Genomic DNA, 18,138 nt, shown 5'->3' with positions numbered 1-18,138 from the left:
GAGCCCCGGCCCGCCTATCCGGGGAGCAGCCTGGGACTTGCAGTTTCCAGGGCCCGCAGGGCGGCTGCGGGGAGAAGGCTCCAGGACTCGGATGCCCGAGCCGCGCGCCTTCTGATGACGTCGCGCGGAGCCGCGAGGCTCCTGGGATACGCGGTAGTTCTCGATGCGCGGCCTCGGCTTTGCTGCCGCTACTCGAGGACCACACTTCCCAGGAGCCCGCGCGGCGGCGCCCGGAGAGCCGCGCGAGCCCGTGATTGGCTGGTGAGCCGGCCGCACGCGGAGGAGCCCCAAGACCAGCTCTGTTGCGACAGAGGCCGAGCGGCGAGGCCCAGTGAGTTGGGGGAAGGGGCGCTGGGGGGAGGGAGACGGCCGGTGAGGGGGAGGGAAGGCGAGGCGAAGGAGGAGGGACGGGGTCGGGATGGCGGAGGCTGCGAGGGGCAAGAGAGGGCCCAGGGAGAGACGCTGACGCGCCGGGGTGGGGGAGCCCGGGGGGGCGGCGAGGGAGGAGACCCAGAGGAGAGTGACCCGGGGGAAGACGGGTGCGCCCCGGGGAGAAGCCGGGCCGGCCCGGCGGTGCGGAGGGGCGACCTGGAGGAGGCCCGAGGCAGAAGGCAGGAGCAAGCCCGGGAAAGTGGGGAAAGTGAGGCGGCCGGCTGGAGCGCGGAGCGCCAAGTTGTGGGGTGGCCGGAGACGGGGACCTCTGCCCCGGGGCGGAAGCAGGTCCTTAGCCGGAGACCCCGAAAGGAGGAGCGTTTCCAGAGTGAGGCAGCCCGTGGGGATTGGCGGCCAAAGCCCCGGGAAGAGGTGTTCCTATAAGGAGAGCGTCCGGGACTCAAACTTGGCGGCTGGAGACCCGGACAAAGTTGCGAGTTGACTAGGCAGGGGCGGAGCCGGGTGTCAGGGGCCTGAATGGAAATTCCTGAGAGGGATGGACGGGTTGGACGGGGCCTATCCCGGGCACTGCTGCCGGAAGTTTAGAATTCTGGGGTGTTTGCCTCCCTTCAGGCTCCCTGAAGGAACAGTAACCCACCCCTGTGGTTCATCACCATGCCCTCCGACCTGGCCAAGAAGAAGGCAGCCAAAAAGAAGGAAGCTGCCAAAGCACGGCAGCGACCGAGAAAGGGACATGAAGAAAACGGCGATGCTGTCACAGAACCACAGGTGGCAGAGGAGAAAAATGAGGAAGCCAATGGCAGAGAGACTACAGGTGAATTGAAGGGAGGGGGGACCTCCGGATTGGTTGCTGCCACTTGATGGATGCTCCAGCCAGAAACAGACACTTGACCCTGGGGCCAGTGGAACTTTTCATGATAAACCACACCAGTAGAGTTGGAACTTGTGCCCTCCTGTCCTTGCTCAAGGAAACTGAACATAGGGCTCTCACGGCCCGGGGGCAAACACATATGGGAGCTGTGCTGCGCTGCCGCTCTGCTGACTGGACTCTGAGAAGGCCAGGTCCCTGCCTCTTAGTTCCAGCATCAGCACAAGGGGCGTGTGCAGACTCTTTGCCACCTTGTATCCTTGTCCTCCCTGGGTAATGAGTGTACCAACCAGAGAGAAACTTACGAATTATTTGATGGGTTTTTTCCTGGGGAAGAGGTGCCTTTCTGTTATTTATATTTTGGTTAATATGCTCATTAAACAGCTCCCAAGAGCTAGACACAGTTAGCTCCTCAGACACTCTTAATGCAGCCAGCCCTCCTCAGCATCTCCTCATCTTAGGGTCTAGATGGGGAAACATGGCAGCATGATAAACACTATTCTAGGCCCTGGGTAATTTATCCCCAGCCTTCCCTGCCCTCCAAAAACTCCCTAAATAGACCTGCTCCATCCATCCAGACCACGTTGTCTTTTGAATAGCCACATTTCCATGCTTTTACACTCTTAAGTTTTAATACCACACATTATGTGCTAACTACATTTGACATTTCTTAAAGGCCCACCCAGCTCCAGCTAGCAAAGCCTTTCCTAGTCAAATATTTCCATTCACTGCTTTACAGTGTTACATTTTACATCAATATTTCCATTCCCTATACCCCTATGCTTTCTTACAGTGTTACCATTTTATGTTACATTTTCTGTTACTTTATCTACATTGTTTGATCCTTGAATATAATCTTTTTTGTATGATCAGCCTTGCAGACAGATACTAAGTAAATCTTTGAAGAGGAAAGGAGAACTAAAACTATAATAAACAGGAGTTCAGAAACAATGAATTAAAAATGACTGAGAGGAGAGGAGTGGTAGGACTTGTCTCTAAAATAAGGAATCTAGGAGAAAATGGTACAGAAAAGTCACTTGTGGGGAAGCATTGTTCCGAGTAGCACTAATTCCGGGTAGGGAAGGGTGGGAAATGAAGAATGGTAGTATAAAGGGCCAGTGAGTGAGGGCTCTGCAGGTAGACAGTTGGGCGGCCTCAGAAACTGTGGTTGAAACGATGGAGATCGTGAGTTCTGCAGTTCCTTTCCGGAATTGGCAAGGCAGATCCTTGGATCATCGTCACTGTTCCCATTACACACTTTTTGTTGACCTTCCCCCCTCGGAAAGTAGAATTTTCCAGGGAACCCAGCTGGACCTCCCTACTTCAGTAATATTTGAGGTTTTTTCATCTCCCCTCCTCAGGGAAATGCTGCTCTGAAATTTGTTTTCTTTCAAACCCTTTCAAAGTACTTGTTATTGCCAAGGACCAGGTCATTCCTGCTTTCGTGATTGGTGGGTCATCGGTCCCCTCCCCCGGGACTGTGCCCCGCGCCTCTCTGAGTTTGGGACCGCTGCCACTTGAGGGCGCTGTTCAGGTTGCCATTGCCACATGGCCTTCCTTAGGTAGTAAGGTGTGGAGGGATCTAGATGGATATGAAAGAGAGTGACCTTTGACCATCAATTCAATCTTCTTTAAAATGTGGGACTCAGGATGGGTACTGGAGTTCAGCTGATCCTCCTGTTTGGGGACTTTTTGTGGCAGATTCTGGTATTCTGGCAGATGAATGTTATTCCAGAATTTGTTCTCCAGTCGTTTAATGCTGTTCGTTTGTCTTTTTTGGGCCTGTTTCCTCCGATGTTGCAGGCGGGGACAGCGAGGTCTATTTTAAGCTCAGGAGATGACTTAGGTCAAACTGGAAGAGTCAAGAGAGAAGGATTTTCCCTTAATTTTGAACTTACCCTCCATGAGCAGATGGAGATGTAGACCAGGGATGGAGCTCCAGATCATAAATGTGGCCTTCTAGGCTCGCTGCAGCTGTTCAGCTCTGCCCTTGTAATGGGGAGCACCAACAGATAATACAGAAATGATGGCATGATGAGTGTGCCAGTGAAACTTGATTTACAAAAGCAAGCAGTTGGCCAAATCAGGCCACTCTTAGTAATCCCCCGCCACAAGCAAAGGATGAATTTCACATTTTCCAAGTGGTTATAAACTCCTGCTTGAGATCATAAGCTTCTCTCTACTCTGTCTTCCCAGAACATAGAACAGGCACAAAGCTGTACCGCAGGAAACCTGTTCACTTAATCACGCAGCAAACAGGCTTTAAATTCCTTCTTTCAGTCAAAACAAAATGCTGGATTTGAAAAGTATCCCTCAGCCCTACCCTAACACGCTGCTCCTGAGCTGAGACGGCCTGCCCGCAGACAGCTGTCCAGGCCCTCCAAGATAGCCTTCTTCTGCGCGCACTGAGCCTACCTACAGCCTTCTCCCAACTGCTTTTCTCTTCTGTCCCTAGAAGTGGATTTGCTGACCAAGGAGCTGGAGGACTTTGAGATGAAGAAAGCTGCTGCTCGAGCTGTCACCGGTGTCCTCGCCTCTCACCCCAACAGTACTGACGCCCACATTATCAACCTCTCCCTCACCTTTCACGGGCAAGAGCTGCTCAGTGACACCAAACTGGAACTAAACTCAGGCCGTCGTTATGGCCTCATTGGCTTAAATGGAATCGGTGAGGCCCTTGGCAGCATGGTGGGAGGGAGCTCTCCTTGGCTCATCTGTCACTCAGCGGCCACTGGGGACCCAGTAAGGCGTGTACAGTGTGGTGGGCCGCCAGCTGTGCCTGGGAAAAGGCACTGGCCTGTGGTAAGGTCCACGAGAGTGGTCAGGCAGCAGGAGCAGGGGGGATGGCCTGTGAAGCCATCATGAGTAAGCAGGCTTTTCAGAGGAGAGCTGTGGATGAAAGGGAAGTTGGACAGGTGTCCCGACGGTTCCGGGTGGTGTGCAGTGGAGTGCTAGTAGGATTTAAATGGACGAGAGGAAGGAAGGTGCTCAGGAGAAGGGTGAGCTTGTGGCGTGGCTGGAGCAGAGGAGACTGTTGAGCGACAGCAGAAGGCACTGAGTGTCCCCTTCCCCCTCTGCCTGCCTCAGGAAAGTCCATGCTGCTGTCTGCCGTCGGGAAGCGCGAGGTGCCCATCCCTGAGCACATTGACATCTACCACCTGACACGGGAGATGCCCCCCAGCGACAAGACGCCGTTGCAGTGTGTGATGGAGGTGGACACGGAGCGGGCCATGCTGGAGAAGGAGGCCGAGCGGCTGGCTCATGAGGATGGTAGGCTGCAGGCCCGGGCATCGGGGTGGGCTTCCTCACAGGCCAGGCCCAGGGTCTCACAGGCCCTGCACTGCCCACAGCCGAATGCGAGAAGCTCATGGAGCTCTACGAGCGGCTGGAGGAGCTGGATGCCGACAAGGCGGAGATGCGGGCCTCGCGGATCCTACACGGCCTGGGCTTCACGCCTGCCATGCAGCGCAAGAAGCTCAAGGACTTCAGTGGGGGCTGGCGCATGAGGGTTGCCCTGGCCAGGTGAGTCCTTCCCTCCTCCGTCACCTCGGGGGCACCCCAGTCCTCTCAGGATTGGCTGCCCACTGTGGCATGGCTGTTGAGGACAGGGATCCCTGTGCAGCAAGTGCCAGACAGAACCGGACATTGATGATGTGGCAGGGGTGTGATGTACGGGCTAAAGAGTAAGCGCCTGACTAAAGTGGTTATGGGCGCCTTGTTGCTGCTTCCAGTGCTGGTTTGGGAACCCTGGGACCAGCCCAAGGTGAGGTGGCGGCACAGGTCTGTCCTTCTTGACGCCCTGCCCACCTTCTCTGGGGCTCAGTCCTTCTAATAAAGGCAGAACACAAGACAGACGTGGTAGCCGTCCTCCTTCCTCTTGTGACTGGACCCAGTGTGAGCCTCCGCAGACTGTCACCCCCCAGCTACCCCTAGAGAAGCCCCGAGTGTCTGCCCCACCCCTGCTCTCTGCCAGGTGGTGGTGAGGCCGCCTGCATGGCCTGAACTTGAGAGCAGGGCTCCAGGTGCTGGCACAGTTGCGCTGCCCATTGAGCTGCTCCTAGGGCAGACTCCTTAGCCTTGCCTTCAGATCTGTGCAGTCAGAACACTGGCGTTTAGTGCCCAGAAATCTTATTTCTAGAAAGCTCTGCAACTGCGGTGACTGCAGGCCCAGAAATCAGTGCTGTCTCCTTGCTTCTTCTGTCTTGAGGTTTTACTTAAGACCATTCTTTGCTCCTTGCCAGAGCCTGGCAGCACACCAGATACTCTAACACGAGTCCTTTCTGCACAAGCAGTTTGTTTCCTCCAATTCCTCGTCCATAGCCACCATGTGGGCTCGGTGTAAACCTCCGGCAGCCCCGCGAGCACTGTCACGGCCTCGCCTGACAGCGCCACCCTGCTCTTAGCCTTGCCCTGTTGTCTGCGCTCTTGCCCCGTAGAAGCAGGGGCTTCTGTCCTAGTTCTCCCCTCCCGTCTGAGCTGTCGCCCCTAGCACTGCCTCAGGACTCCAGCCAGGCCTGAGCAGAGGTGCAGGCAGCAGGTGAGGCGGACCTGTGCATGGCTCCATCACCCTGAGGTGGTGCTGTCTCCCTCCCGCCCTCAGAGCCCTCTTCATCCGTCCCTTCATGCTGCTGCTGGACGAGCCCACCAACCACCTGGACCTGGACGCGTGCGTGTGGCTGGAGGAAGAGCTAAAGACGTAAGGGGCAGGACTGGGGGTGTGGCAGGCCTGAAGGGGGTTGAGCTGAGTCTGAGAGGAGTGGACGGTCTAGAGACCAGAGTGAAGAGAGCGGGGAGCAAGGTGCAGCGGGGAGGCCAGAGTGTGCGGGTGCACACCCTCAGGGCCGCGCTTTTCCTTGTTCAGTCTTAGATGACTGAGCCATTTTTATTTTTGCTTTCAGCTGTCTTTGATTTTCCCACTTATAAAGTCTAACATCTTATGAAAGGCAGTAGTTTTTTACTTTTTCTGTCCATCATGGAGAGGGGGAACCGTCTAAGCCCGTGGTGCAGTGATGAGGGGAATCAGCCAACCTGGCAATGGTCCTGGGGTTTCAAGCCACTTTCAAAAAAGGCTTGCAGGGGTTGCCTGTGACCTGACAGGCAGTGGTTTTCGCTGGTCTGTCCCAGCTCTTTCCCCCCACGGTTTTAGATAGGCTTGTGGGTGTGCTTTTACACTGTCACGACCGTCTCCATCCCACTGAAAATTAAAACAAGATGGAGGAAGCTCAGACTGTCACCTCCCTCTGGTGCCCTCCAGTGTCTTTAGAGGAGGGTGTGTGGTGGCTCACATGCGGCTGAGAGCTGGGACTGGCCAGCAGCTCTCAAGGGTCTCAGGTGCACGGAGGGGGAAGGGTCAGGCCTTCAGGGCCTGCTTGGTGCACCTGTGGCCTCCATTCTGAGCATGCCCCCATGGGCTCTTTGCCTTTGCAGTTTTAAGCGCATCCTGGTCCTCGTGTCCCATTCCCAGGACTTTCTGAACGGCGTCTGCACCAACATCATTCACATGCACAACAAGAAACTCAAGTACTACACAGTGAGTGCGGCCTGACACGGGGACCTTGGCACTGCAGCTCTCCTTTAAAACAGTCAAGATGTAGCAGACTTTCTGCTTTTGCTATAAAAAGCTGTGGACAAGGCATCCTGTGGCCAGTCTTATTTTAGTTCCAAAGTAATTGCTTTCAGGCCCTGGGCCTCAGATTGGCAGCCTGTGCCCATGATGCATGTTGGCCTTACGGCCAAGGGGTTGCCTTTCCCTGGTGCCCAGGCAGCTCTATCACGCTCCGCCGTCTTGAGAAGCTGCTCAGCTCTTCCTCACGACAGCAGCACGGTCCTCCCTGACTGAGGGACGGCAGTCGGGGTCGCCACAGCCATTCGCCGCTTGCCTTTGCACTTTCAGTATTGCAAAAAATACAGCAAATGAGAAAAGGAAGACCTCTCCGTTCATGGTCACGCTCATCGTGGGAGCACGAAGAGTTTCTTACGCAGCTTTCCACAACTTTGCCGTGTCCGTGAAAGCGTTTGCCATAGGAAACTTCATACTGGCCCAGTTTGCTTCTAAATTGCATCTAAATTTTACTATAACAGGCTGCTTTTTGTATGCGTGTATGTAAATCTTGTTCTTTTCAGCAACAGCCTTGTTCTTTTTAGCAACAGTGGTGCGTTTCACTGTTGGCTGTCCTGTGACTTGTCACACCCTTTTTGATGGGTGTGCAGGTGAGCCTGGTGCTTTGCAGATAATCTGGGTGTGTAGGGCTTGCCACGCCCTCTAATGGGTAGGCCTAACGCCTCCTCCCCTGGGAGCAGTGCTTGAAGTCTGCACGGAGCTGTAGCCTCCACAGGTGGGGTGTAGTCACAGGCACCCTGTGTGCTCAGGGCTATTCCGAGTCCCATGGGTGTCTTCATGGCTCAGCAGAGCGTCTGGGCTGGAACCCTGGGGTGGCTCAGCTGAGAGGAGAGACGCTGTCTGAAAGGGCACAGGTCTGAGGTTGGGATCGCCTTCTGTAACGCACAGCCTCATGCTCAACTGCCTACATGCAGCTGGGGCCAGTCTGGAGGCCGTCCATGCCACCTAAGCCTTAAACAAGAGCCCAGGAGTGTGGCTAACGCTGCCCTCTCCTGCACGTCTCCCTGTAGGGTAATTATGATCAGTACGTGAAGACCCGGTTGGAGCTGGAGGAAAACCAGATGAAGAGGTTTCACTGGGAGCAAGACCAGATTGCACACATGAAGGTGAGCAGTGGAGGAGCCGCAGCCACGCTCTCCAGCAGGGCGTTTCGTGAGTGTGGGGGTACTGGCGGAAGTCAGGAAGACATTGTCACGGTTTGCCTGATGTTTCAGTGAGTTGTTTGGCACCTGTCTCAACCCCAGCCCTTTCCTGGTCTCTTCCAGAACTACATTGCCAGGTTTGGTCACGGCAGTGCCAAGCTGGCCCGACAAGCCCAGAGCAAGGAGAAGACACTCCAGAAAATGATGGCGTCAGGACTGACAGAGAGGGTCGTGAGCGACAAGGTGGGGTCTGGTGGGATGGGGTGAGGGGGCCTGAGGTGGCGAGGGAGGAACCAGCCTGAGAACTAACAATGTCTCCTCTTCCTAGACGCTGTCATTTTATTTCCCACCATGTGGCAAGATCCCTCCTCCTGTCATTATGGTGCAGAATGTCAGCTTCAAGTACACACAGGATGGGGTGAGTGCTTGTGCGCTTGGGAGATGGGGTGCATCATATAAGGTGAGCATCAGCTGGCGGGGAGAGTCTCCTGTTTGAGGAACGCATCTCCCCACACGGCAGTTGGGGTTCCCTCCCAGGGACCCGCAGGGGCCCCTTGTCAATTACTTGGCAGGAGAAGGGCTCCCCGCGTTGGCGCGTGGACGCAGTGGGCGGGCGTCTGCCGTGAGAGCCGCCATCTTCCTCTCACGCCCATCTCTCCAGCGGTGCCCAGGGACCCACCGGGTGACTGGTGCCCCAGCCATCGCTCGCTCTCCCCCCAGCCTTGCATCTACAACAATCTCGAATTTGGTATCGATCTCGACACACGAGTGGCTCTTGTGGGACCCAACGGAGCTGGGAAGTCAACTCTCCTGAAGCTGCTAACTGGAGAGGTAGGGCCAGGTTGGCGGGGCACCTCAGAGCAGGGAAAGGATGGTCCGTGGGGGCCCCGAGCACCTGAAGTGATCCAGTTTCTGGGGTGGGGGTGTTGTCACTGGGCAGCATTGGGGTGACCTGAGGTGGCTAAGAAAGGAACTAACCGTGTCTCCTGAGTGGGTGGGGCTGTTTTCTCGAGGGAAGAAGGGGAGTCAGAGAGACAGACAGACAGACAGACACGCTGTACTGTGTGCTTCAGCGTGTTCAGTCACAGCATTTAGAATACAGGAGCACCTGCCCTCCCCCCCACTGTATTTTAGACAATGTGTTGTTCCTGCCTCCACCTGGTTGCCCCTGTGGTGCATCTTGTAGTAGACACTTAGTAGCTACCGAGTAGACTGCGTGGGCTTTCTCTGCCTCCCGGCCGTCTGCCATCTGGGGCAGTATTCCTGAGTAGACTGGCCAGAGTGGCAGTCCGAGAGGTAGAGGTGTAGTCTGTTGGAAGCTGTGGATCTGGCTCCCCGTGAACACGTTTCCCCGCGCTGCCTGTGTCTGCCGCTGACCGGGCTTCCTCTGTGTCTGCTTCCCCCTCTGCTTCCACTCTTCGCTTCCAGCTGCTCCCCACAGACGGGATGATCCGAAAGCACTCGCACGTCAAGATAGGACGTTACCATCAGGTGCAGGCCTGGGGCTGGTGCCGGGGCTGGGAAGGGCCTCTCCTTCTTGCTCCTCCTGGGAATCTGCACGGTGCCTGGGGTAGAGGTGGACAGTCATTGGCAGGGGGACCCAGCGGGCCTCGTGAAGCAGGACCCCAGTCAACACCCTGTTTATCCTGTAGCACCTACAAGAGCAACTGGACCTGGACCTCTCGCCCCTGGAGTACATGATGAAGTGCTACCCAGAGATCAAGGAGAAGGAGGAGATGAGGAAGATCATCGGCCGATACGGCCTCACTGGAAAACAGCAGGTCAGTGTGGAGGCTGTGGGTCAGGGGACACGGTCCTGGCCACCCAGGTTCGGAAGCTATCACCGAAGTCCCCTCCCTTTGATGCCAGCTCCTGAGAAGCCTGCTCCCTGCCTTCGCCCTGGCTGATTACGTGGCAGCGCACCTCAGTCTCTTGAGGGCAGGGCAGGGAGAGCAGGCCCACGTGGGCGTGCCCTTGCCCCCGCCAGCAGGTGAGCCGTAGTGCCTGAGAGTGAGGGAACTTGAGACCTAGAAAACAAGCTCCTAGATTCAGATCTGGACCAGGGTCCCCTGGATGGATGCAGGTCGTTACGACCTTTGTGCTGAGAGAGAGAGAAAGAGAGAGAGAGAGCGTGAGCGCGCAGCGCGAGAGAGTGTGTGTGCGCACATGTGCGCTGTCACGTGATAGTGACAAGGGCTGCGGGCTTCCGGGTGTGCCCCTTCCAGGCCTGGGGAGACTGTTGGCTGCTCTCCCATCTTGCTGTGATCTCGGGTCTTTCTGAGCCCCGCTGTTTGTAAGATCGGGGTAAGGCTAATGGAGGCTCCAGGGGAAAAGGGAGAGGTGAGTCGTGGTGAAGGTGACAGCACGTTACAAAATGTCCCGGTTCCACTCAGGTGAGCCCAATCCGGAACCTGTCTGATGGCCAGAAATGCCGAGTGTGCCTGGCCTGGTTGGCCTGGCAGAACCCTCACATGCTCTTCCTGGACGAACCCACCAATCACTTGGACATCGAGACCATCGACGCCCTGGCTGATGCCATCAATGAGTTTGAGGGTGGCATGATGCTGGTCAGCCATGACTTCCGGCTCATTCAGCAGGTGAGGCTCTGACTGGGTGGAGGCAGAGCAGCGGGCTCGCAGCAGGTGGGCTGGGGTCATGGCACGTGGGATTTAGAGAAGGGGCTGAGGGTGCAGATGGGGACAAAGTGCTCTTCACTGCTTCAGTGGTTATTTGGGGATGTGCCCTATTTAGTGCTGTGGCTGAAGTTGGTGGGGAGCTGGGTAGACAACAGGGCGCTTCAGCCCAAGATGGCTTTATTCTGGGGAGCATTTGGGTTAGACAGAGGGCTAAGCAGTCTCTGGTGGAAAAGTGCTCTTGTCCCTCTGAAGCCTTGCAGAGGTGGCCGAGGGTGCAACCTCTGGACACACCCAGGCCTTCTGGAGAGCCGGGAGTCAGGTTGACTCTGCAGCCTCGGAAGGCTCCCTGCCTGCCCGTTACAGTCCCCGTGTAGGGAAGTCTGAGCTGGATATGTTGGGGAGTCCCCTGAGAGCAGCCTTCTGGCTGGGGTGCTGGTCAGCATGGTCACGTCAACATTTGCTTTCTAGGTGGCGCAGGAAATCTGGGTCTGTGAGAAGCAGACAATCACCAAGTGGCCTGGAGACATCCTGGCCTACAAGGAGCACCTCAAGTCCAAGCTGGTGGGCGAGGAGCCTCAGCTCGCCAGGAGGACCCACAACGTGTGAGCCCCTGGCCGGGCCGGCCCCAGGGCCACACTCCTGCATTGCTGCACTACCGCTCCCCAGCCCCTCCCGCCCCCACCTGCCTTAGCTGCACTCTGACCTCTCTCCAGCTGGACAGCACCTGTCCGTCTCCTTCCTTCCAGTTACTCTGGTCCGCGTCTGGACGCGGCCGGCTGTCACTGCCGGCCCTTGCTGGTTGCCTGACCCTGTTGTACTGTGGCCAGAGGCACCCGAGGGTTTGCTCGCCGAGCCCTGGGTTTGACCTGCAAAGGCGCATAGGATCCTCATTTTTCTGGGTGTTGGTGATGTTGGAGGAGCACCCCCAGCCCGCTGCCCCCACTCCTCTGCTTCTGGTTTGGAGCTCCGGACCAGGGCCTGAGTCCTGGTCGATTTTTAAATAATTATTTAACAGTGTAACTTTTAGACCTGCGCGACGTCTACACAGCGCCCAATAAAGAGAGAAGCCATGGTCCCCACTTCTTCTCCAGCCTCTCCCCTCCCAGTAATGCCGCCTCACTCCCCTTGGCCAGAGCTGGGGCGGGGGTGGAGGGTGGACAAGCACCTCCTCGCCCTTCTGTGAGATCACGCCTTTCTCACACGTGTGGCTCCCAAACCCCGAGGCGCATCGGTCACCCCGAGGACTGGGTCTGTCATGGGTTGCTGGGTCTTGCCTCAGTGTCTGGCCCAGTGGGTCTGGGTGAGAGCAAGAGTGGACACGTCTTCCAGGCTCCCGGTGGAGCTCTGCCTCTGGGCTGGCCTGCACTTCAGCGGCCCCCAGAGCACATGTGGGGGGCCCAAGGGGCTCCTGCCACCTGCAGCACCACACCGTGGGGGGCTTGTTTAGAACGCAGGTGCCCAGGCTCCAGACTGGCTCCGGGTGGAGGGACGGGAGAGGCGGGAGTGGTCAGGAGCTGCAGGCCGCGGTCCTGGTGGGGTGCAGGGAGTCAGTATTTCACCTGTTCACAGTGTGGTTTTCATTAGCACTGAGTCTAAGCCATCCCCCAGCCCAGAGGGTGGCTTCAGGTGCGTCTAGATGCAGCACCCAGGGGCCGCCCTCCCCGTGGGACCTGCTCCACCTGTGCAGCGTCGGCAGCCCTCCTGGGGGGATAGCCCCAGGCCCCCGAGCCGCCAAGGAACGGCAAATCCTGCAGGGGACAGAAGCAGAAGCCAAATCGTGACTGAGGATTAGGAGTCGGGGCAGTTTCTCGGGAGTGGTTGTGCGGAGAGGCGGGCTGGTGCTCTCCGGTGACTGGCGTGCGGGACGCCCGGGCGGAGGGCACGGGCACGGCACACGGAGCAGGGACCTGAGACCCCGAGCGCAGCCCGTTGCCCTCATCTTGGACCCCTGCTGCTCTGTGCCTGAGGTGGGGCCGGAGCAAATGGTCTCGGCCAGTCTGCCGAGTGGCTGTACAGAGACCGGGTCCACAGGGCAGGGGGCGGGGCGGGCAGTACAGCAGAGGGCAGGCCAGGTGTGCCCCGGTGTGCCGGGGTCTGCAGCAGGGTGGGCCTCAGGTACTGAGAGATGGAGGGCTTAGAACCGGCAGGGGGGGGAGCGGGCCAGTCAGCTTGTCCAAACACTAATCTCAACGGCGTTCAGAATGCTTTAAGGAGCCCCAAAAATACATGTGTTTCTCCTCGTCTCGCAAATGATCAGTGTTGGAGAGTTAAAATGAACCTCCGGGTCCTCTGAGCCCGCGCCACGCCAGGTGGGGCCGATGCTGGGAACTGAGTGGGAGGAGGCTGGGGGGTCCGCTGCTCCGCCTGTTTGCGCGGCCGCCAGGTGAGGCTGGTTCGGCCACCGCCCTCCGCCCGATGCGGCTGCCCGGCTGCCCGGCGCTCGGAGCCCGAGGCACGCCCTGCGCGTGGGAGCAGCCGCGAGAGCCGGGTCTCCTGTGACCACCTCCTTCTGCTCCCCGGCCCTTGGCAGCCAGCGCCACGGCCCCGGAGAGGATCCACTGCCCGGAGAGCATCCGGGACCAGGGCTCCGCGTGGCTGCCCCACCGGCCCGCACAGCTCGGCGCCACCTCAGTCCAGGCCCGCCGTCCTCGCGCGCGCTGCTTCCACACACCTCTCCTCCCTCCCCCGCCCACCCCCCAACCGCTTCCCCCCTTTCTCCCCATTTTAATGTCACCAAGACCAGCTTTGACCCCGCTCATCCCACGAAGGCGCCCCTGGCTCCTGCTGCCCTCCCTGAATCTCTCGTCCTGCGCTGCCCTCAGCCCCCACGTCGGCCCTCTGGCTCGCCCGAGGACGGCATGTGAAGCCGCCGGCCCCGCTGCGGTGTAGGGCCGCTGCCTGGGGCTGCCCCGTGTCCCTTCTGACCCCCTATCACCGAGCCGGGTGAGCCCAGGGGGTGCCCAGCGGCCGCGGGGCGTGCTGGCTGGTGTGTGCGCGCTTGCCAGGGTGTCAGCCCGCGGGCCGGGGGGAGGGCTGACTGGAGCATGTTCTGCAAGGGGTCGGCCGAGCCCCGCCCCTCGCCGCCTCACCCGGGTGCTCACCCCCAGCCCCACCTGGCGGGCAGCTGACTTCATAAAAGTGGCCCCCAGGAGCCGCGGCAGCTGTGGAGAAGCGGAGGATGAGCGCGGCGCGTGGACCGGCGCATCCCGGGGGCCGGCGGGGCCACAGGGCCGGGGACAGGAAGCCCAAGCAGCGCAGCCGGCACAAGGAGACGTACTGCATGTGCATCTACAAGGTGCTCAAGCAGGTGAGCGCGAGCGCCCCGTGGGCGTGTGGACGGCTTGGCCAGGGAGCCAGAAAGGGCAGGTGCTGGCTTCGTCCAGGCCCTGAGGAGTGACCTCAGGTATGCCCTGGCACCCTTGGGGGGTCACACTAGATCTCAGAGGATCTCGTGTGTGCAGAAGACGTTTCAGGCCTGCCCCACCACCACCCAGAAGTTGGCAGGGACAGAGGACATGGAGTGAGGCGACCCATCCAAGGACAGAGGGACCAAGAAAGGACTGAACTTGGCGGAAGGGGATAGGGCGCTGAAGACACGGCACAAACGGGCAGGGCCAGCACCATAGACAGCAGAGCACAGACAGGAGAGCTGTGTGGAAGGGAATCCCTGGGAAGCTCTCCTGGATGCACACATTCGCCTGGGAGGGGCTCAGGGGTTGGCCTACCTTCTGGAAGAGAAACCCCCAGAACTCTAAAGCCTCCTCGGTTACTGAGTCACATGACCCGGCGGCAGCAGAGGGTGGGGCCCCCCAGGCCCTTCCTGTTGAGGGCCTCGTGGAGCACCTGTGAGAAGCTCCTGCTCCTGGGACTCAGGATGCTGACAAATGTTTGGAGGCCCCAGAGTCCGGATGACCTGAGGCAACCTGGCCTCTAAGCCTCTGCCCTGCGCAGCCCAGCGGGGAGGAGCAGGCTGGTAGCTGCCCCCCTGCCCTGGGCCCCCTACCTGCCCAAGTGCCCTGCCCACCTGAGCTTAGGTCCCCGGGGTGGTGCCTACCTCCAGTCTGAACCCCATCAGCAGGTTGGGGACGAGGGCCGTTTGAGGGGTCTGGTGGTAAGGGCAGCGGCAGAGGCCAGAGTCAGTGTCCCAAAGGCAGGCTGGGAGGGGATCGCAGGCTGGCACTTGACCAAATTTGACTCAAACATGAGGGAGGACTAGACCAGGAAGGGACTTGGGGGAGAGCGGCTGAGGGCTGACCCGCGCCCTGGCACCTCGCAGAGAGCAGGATGTGATGGCAAGAGAAGGGGCTGAGGCTGCCCAGCCCATTCAGATCTCCTGCCTTCAGCAGAGCAGAGGCAGAGAGGAGTGTGTGGCTGTGGGGAGGGAGCGTCAGCTGTAGCTTGGACTCCACTTCCAGCTGAGGAATGAGGGCCCCACCCTGCTGCCAAGAGGCGCTCGGGTCCACTGCTCTTGCTCTGGCTCTGCTTTACTGGAGGTCACCTCCTTCAAAAGCGCGAGTGACTGGAGGAAACGGAGGCCGGGATAACCACGCCTCCTTCCAGCCCCTGCGGTGACTTGCGCCATACCAGGTGCTTTCTAGAGGGGAACTTGGTAACCGTCTCCTGAGTTAAGCATGCAAAGCCTTCGAGCAGCCGGCAGTCCCACCTCCGGGGGCATGACCCCTAGAAATGACCTTCATTATGCCCATGGCGCTGGCTGCCAAGGGCAGGGGAGCAGAAGGAGGTCGTTACAGGAGACCCCGCTCTCACCGCTGCTCCCACGCGCTCGGATAAGTGTTCAAAATGTTTATTTACTATTGCACAATTCAACGGCGTAAAGCCGCCCCCGGTGCCCATGCAGAGGGCACGGTGACAGCAGTTACGACGCTCCATGCTACAGAACACGAGGCAAACAAGCAGGATGCCAGGCTGCTGACGCGCTGTCACAGGTGCCCATGCAGGAGCCGAGGGTGTTACCTCTGAGGTTGAAGGAACCTCTTTCTAACTTAGACACATAGAGTAGTAAGGAGGTAAAACCCAGTCCCTATTTTCATGTTTCCTGACCTCTGGGGAGAGGCTGGGGCAGCCCAGGGGTCCTGCCTGGAAGTGGCAGTGCCTCTAATTAACCCAGCCCCGCTGCCTTTCTCCAGGTGCACCCCGACATCGGCATCTCTTCCAAGGCCATGAGCATCATGAACTCATTTGTGAACGACGTGTTTGAGCAGCTGGCAGCCGAGGCGGCCCGGCTGGCCCAGTACTCGGGCCGAACCACCCTGACATCCCGCGAAGTCCAGACAGCCGTGCGCCTGCTGCTGCCTGGGGAGCTGGCCAAGCACGCCATGTCCGAGGGCACCAAGGCCCTCACCAAGTACACCAGCTCCCAGTGAGCCCGGCAGACATGAATAAACGGTGAACTGCTCCTGTGCGCTGCGTCCATTTGAGAAAAGGGAGCGTGTAGGCGCAGTGCAGTCTGGGGTCACGTCTGGGGGCAGCCAAAGCGGAACGTGGCGCTGTTGCACACTTTACACGCTGCTGTCCAGTGTCCCACGAGCGATGTGACAGTGCTGTGATAAGTGTTCAAACAGGTAGAGAGCCAGAGTGGGACTCAGGGTGTGGGTGAGAACCCCGGATCTGCCGCCTGCTGTCCCCCCGGGCTGGACATCCTCACGTGGGTGACTCTTCTGCCCTGGCTTTTTGCTGCCACTGCCCACAGACGAGCCCATTTGTCCCCTGTTGCCCTGTGTTGTGGGCTACACCCATCCGGCCACCAAGTCCAAACACAGCAGGCCCAGGCCTGCGGGGGTCTGGGAGATGTTGTTTCCCCTCGGGTTTTCTCCCCCTTCGTTTCAGAACAAATCGGTGGGCATATTTTTGAGACGCCTAATTTGTCTCCCTGGCTTTATTTTGAAAGATCTCCAAGCCCCAGAAAAGTTGCAAGGAATACAATGCCCTTCACCTCGACTTGCCACTCCACATTTGACCACAATTTGCTTTTCTCTCCTTCAGCCTCTGCCCTGTCAGTGGGCAGACAATCCATCTGTCCTCTTTCAAGCTCTGGAAGGGGTGTATGTGTGTGTGTTTGGGGATGAGGGGCAACTAGCACCAGCTCCCATATCTTCTGTCCCCTCTGGAGAGACACAGCTGCTCCCCTTTGACTCCACATACTGAAAAGCTGTACAGTGCCGTCCCAGCTGCTCCTGGATGCAGCCTAGAGACGTGGCTCGGGTGTATCTCCCGTCAGGCCCAACCTGGAGGTGCCAGGTGAGAACTATCTACGTTCAGCCCCAGCTGGGAAGGGGCGGGTGCAGGACCTGTGCGCTGAGCCCAACTCTTCCCTGGCTTCTGCTTTATTTATTTTTAAAAGATTTACTTATTTATGCTACAAGAACTGGGGTACAGGCCAGAGGTGCAAGAGGGGAGAGGATTCCCCAGAGACAGAGTGGGGAGCAGAACGGGTGGATCTCCTGAAATGCACTGCTGAGGGGAGCAGCGGGGAGACAGGAGAGGTCTGCTGTGTCATGTGGGTCGCTCCCTGGCCGGGGATAGAACTCGGGCTGCAGGGGCTGCGGGCAGCTTCACAGTGCTGTGTTTAGCCCCTTGAGCCACCAGGGAGGCCCAGTGGCTCCTGCTTTATTTCGGACCTTGAGTTACACTCGCGGTGTGACCGGCCACGGCACGAGTCGGACGTGGTTAGAAAGCTGACTCCAGCCCCGCCTCCCTCCACTGCGGAGCTGTCGGCTGCACTTGGCCTCTCTGGCTCGCTTTGTGCCCCTTTCCCCCCTTTCCTTTGCCCTGTGCTTGTAGGGGGAGGAGAGCTGCCTTTTTCTTTAAGAAAGACAAAAGCGCCCAGCACGCTCCGCTCCTTCCGCCCCCTCCACCTCTCCCCACCCCGCTTCCCCCATAACCTCAGCCATCAATGTCCACTCGTTTATTTTTATTTTTGCTTCATCAGTTCATCACTTGGTTTCCTTATATAGCTCACCTATGTGAGATCACCCAACATTTGTCTTTATCTTTCTGCTAACTTTGCACAATTGCCTCGAGGGGCTTCCCTTTTGCTGCAAATGGCACATTTTCGTCTTCGAGTTGAACCACATGGCGTTGAGCATGTGCTGTGCCTTCTTCACCCAAGCCCCAGTCAGGGGGCACCTAGGCCGCGCGCATCCTTCAGCTGCTGTAACGCTGCCCACCCCGCGCCTCGGAAGTCCCCACTTAGCGCTGAGCCAGATCGGCCACCAGGCTGACTGGAGCCAGGCTGCGGCTGTGTCTCTGAAGAAAGGCCCTGAGCCCGAGCAGGGCTGGGGTAACTGCTGCGGACTCGGGAAGAGCCCAGCACCACGGGCCCTACCTGCAGCCCTTTGCTGTGACTCCTCACGCTCTCCACACAAGATGACGTGCCCACCAGCCAAACCCAGGGAGTCAGGTGCCCTTTTCACCTCAAGTTGTGACTCCAGAGCTCCTGGCTGAGCCTTCTGACCCAAC

At 58.5% G+C, this 18,138-nt stretch overlaps 2 protein-coding genes across 4 annotated transcripts; both read left to right on the top strand.

Moving 5' to 3' along the window:
- The first annotated feature begins 260 nt into the window (after positions 1 to 260).
- Positions 261 to 11,758, top strand: ABCF2 (ATP binding cassette subfamily F member 2). Of its 3 annotated transcripts, none has more exons than XM_037515891.2 (15): positions 261 to 331; positions 1,006 to 1,207; positions 3,717 to 3,929; positions 4,349 to 4,531; positions 4,612 to 4,783; positions 5,862 to 5,957; positions 6,689 to 6,791; positions 7,892 to 7,987; positions 8,147 to 8,266; positions 8,352 to 8,441; positions 8,744 to 8,854; positions 9,452 to 9,514; positions 9,676 to 9,804; positions 10,417 to 10,620; positions 11,128 to 11,758. In XM_037515891.2, exons 2-15 carry the CDS (start codon positions 1,048 to 1,050, stop codon positions 11,263 to 11,265), a joined length of 1,878 nt encoding a protein of 625 aa, XP_037371788.1. In that variant the 5' UTR covers positions 261 to 331; positions 1,006 to 1,047; the 3' UTR covers positions 11,266 to 11,758. The 3 variants fall into 3 exon arrangements, with proteins under 3 accessions (XP_037371788.1, XP_054548746.1, XP_037371798.1); XM_054692771.1 differs by lacking the exon at positions 261 to 331 and adding an exon at positions 348 to 372; XM_037515901.2 differs by lacking the exon at positions 261 to 331 and adding an exon at positions 787 to 862.
- A 1,316-nt stretch (positions 11,759 to 13,074) lies between these two features.
- On the top strand, positions 13,075 to 16,069 carry LOC119251596 (histone H2B type 2-K1). The gene is given in 4 exon segments (XM_037518852.1): positions 13,075 to 13,154; positions 13,767 to 13,899; positions 13,901 to 13,966; positions 15,807 to 16,069. Coding segments are annotated over 4 exon segments (516 nt in total). The 3' UTR covers positions 16,044 to 16,069.
- The last annotated feature ends 2,069 nt before the right edge of the window (positions 16,070 to 18,138 follow it).

This window comes from Talpa occidentalis, unplaced genomic scaffold (assembly GCF_014898055.3).
Source record: "Talpa occidentalis isolate TD23 unplaced genomic scaffold, MPIMG_talOcc4v2.1, whole genome shotgun sequence".
Classification (NCBI taxonomy): Eukaryota; Metazoa; Chordata; class Mammalia; order Eulipotyphla; family Talpidae; genus Talpa; species Talpa occidentalis.
Note: the sequence above shows the minus strand (reverse complement) of the source record. Positions and strands in the feature narration are given on the sequence as shown.

Excerpts from the sequence above, each read along its gene's own strand:
- ABCF2 (XM_037515891.2), top strand. The coding sequence starts at position 1,048 with ATGCCCTCCGACCTGGCCAAGAAGAAGGCAGCCAAAAAGAAGGAAGCT. Across the intron at positions 8,267-8,351 it reads AGAGGGTCGTGAGCGACAAG|ACGCTGTCATTTTATTTCCC; the intron begins GTGGGGTCTGGT and ends TCCTCTTCCTAG. Across the intron at positions 8,442-8,743 it reads TCAAGTACACACAGGATGGG|CCTTGCATCTACAACAATCT; the intron begins GTGAGTGCTTGT and ends CTCTCCCCCCAG.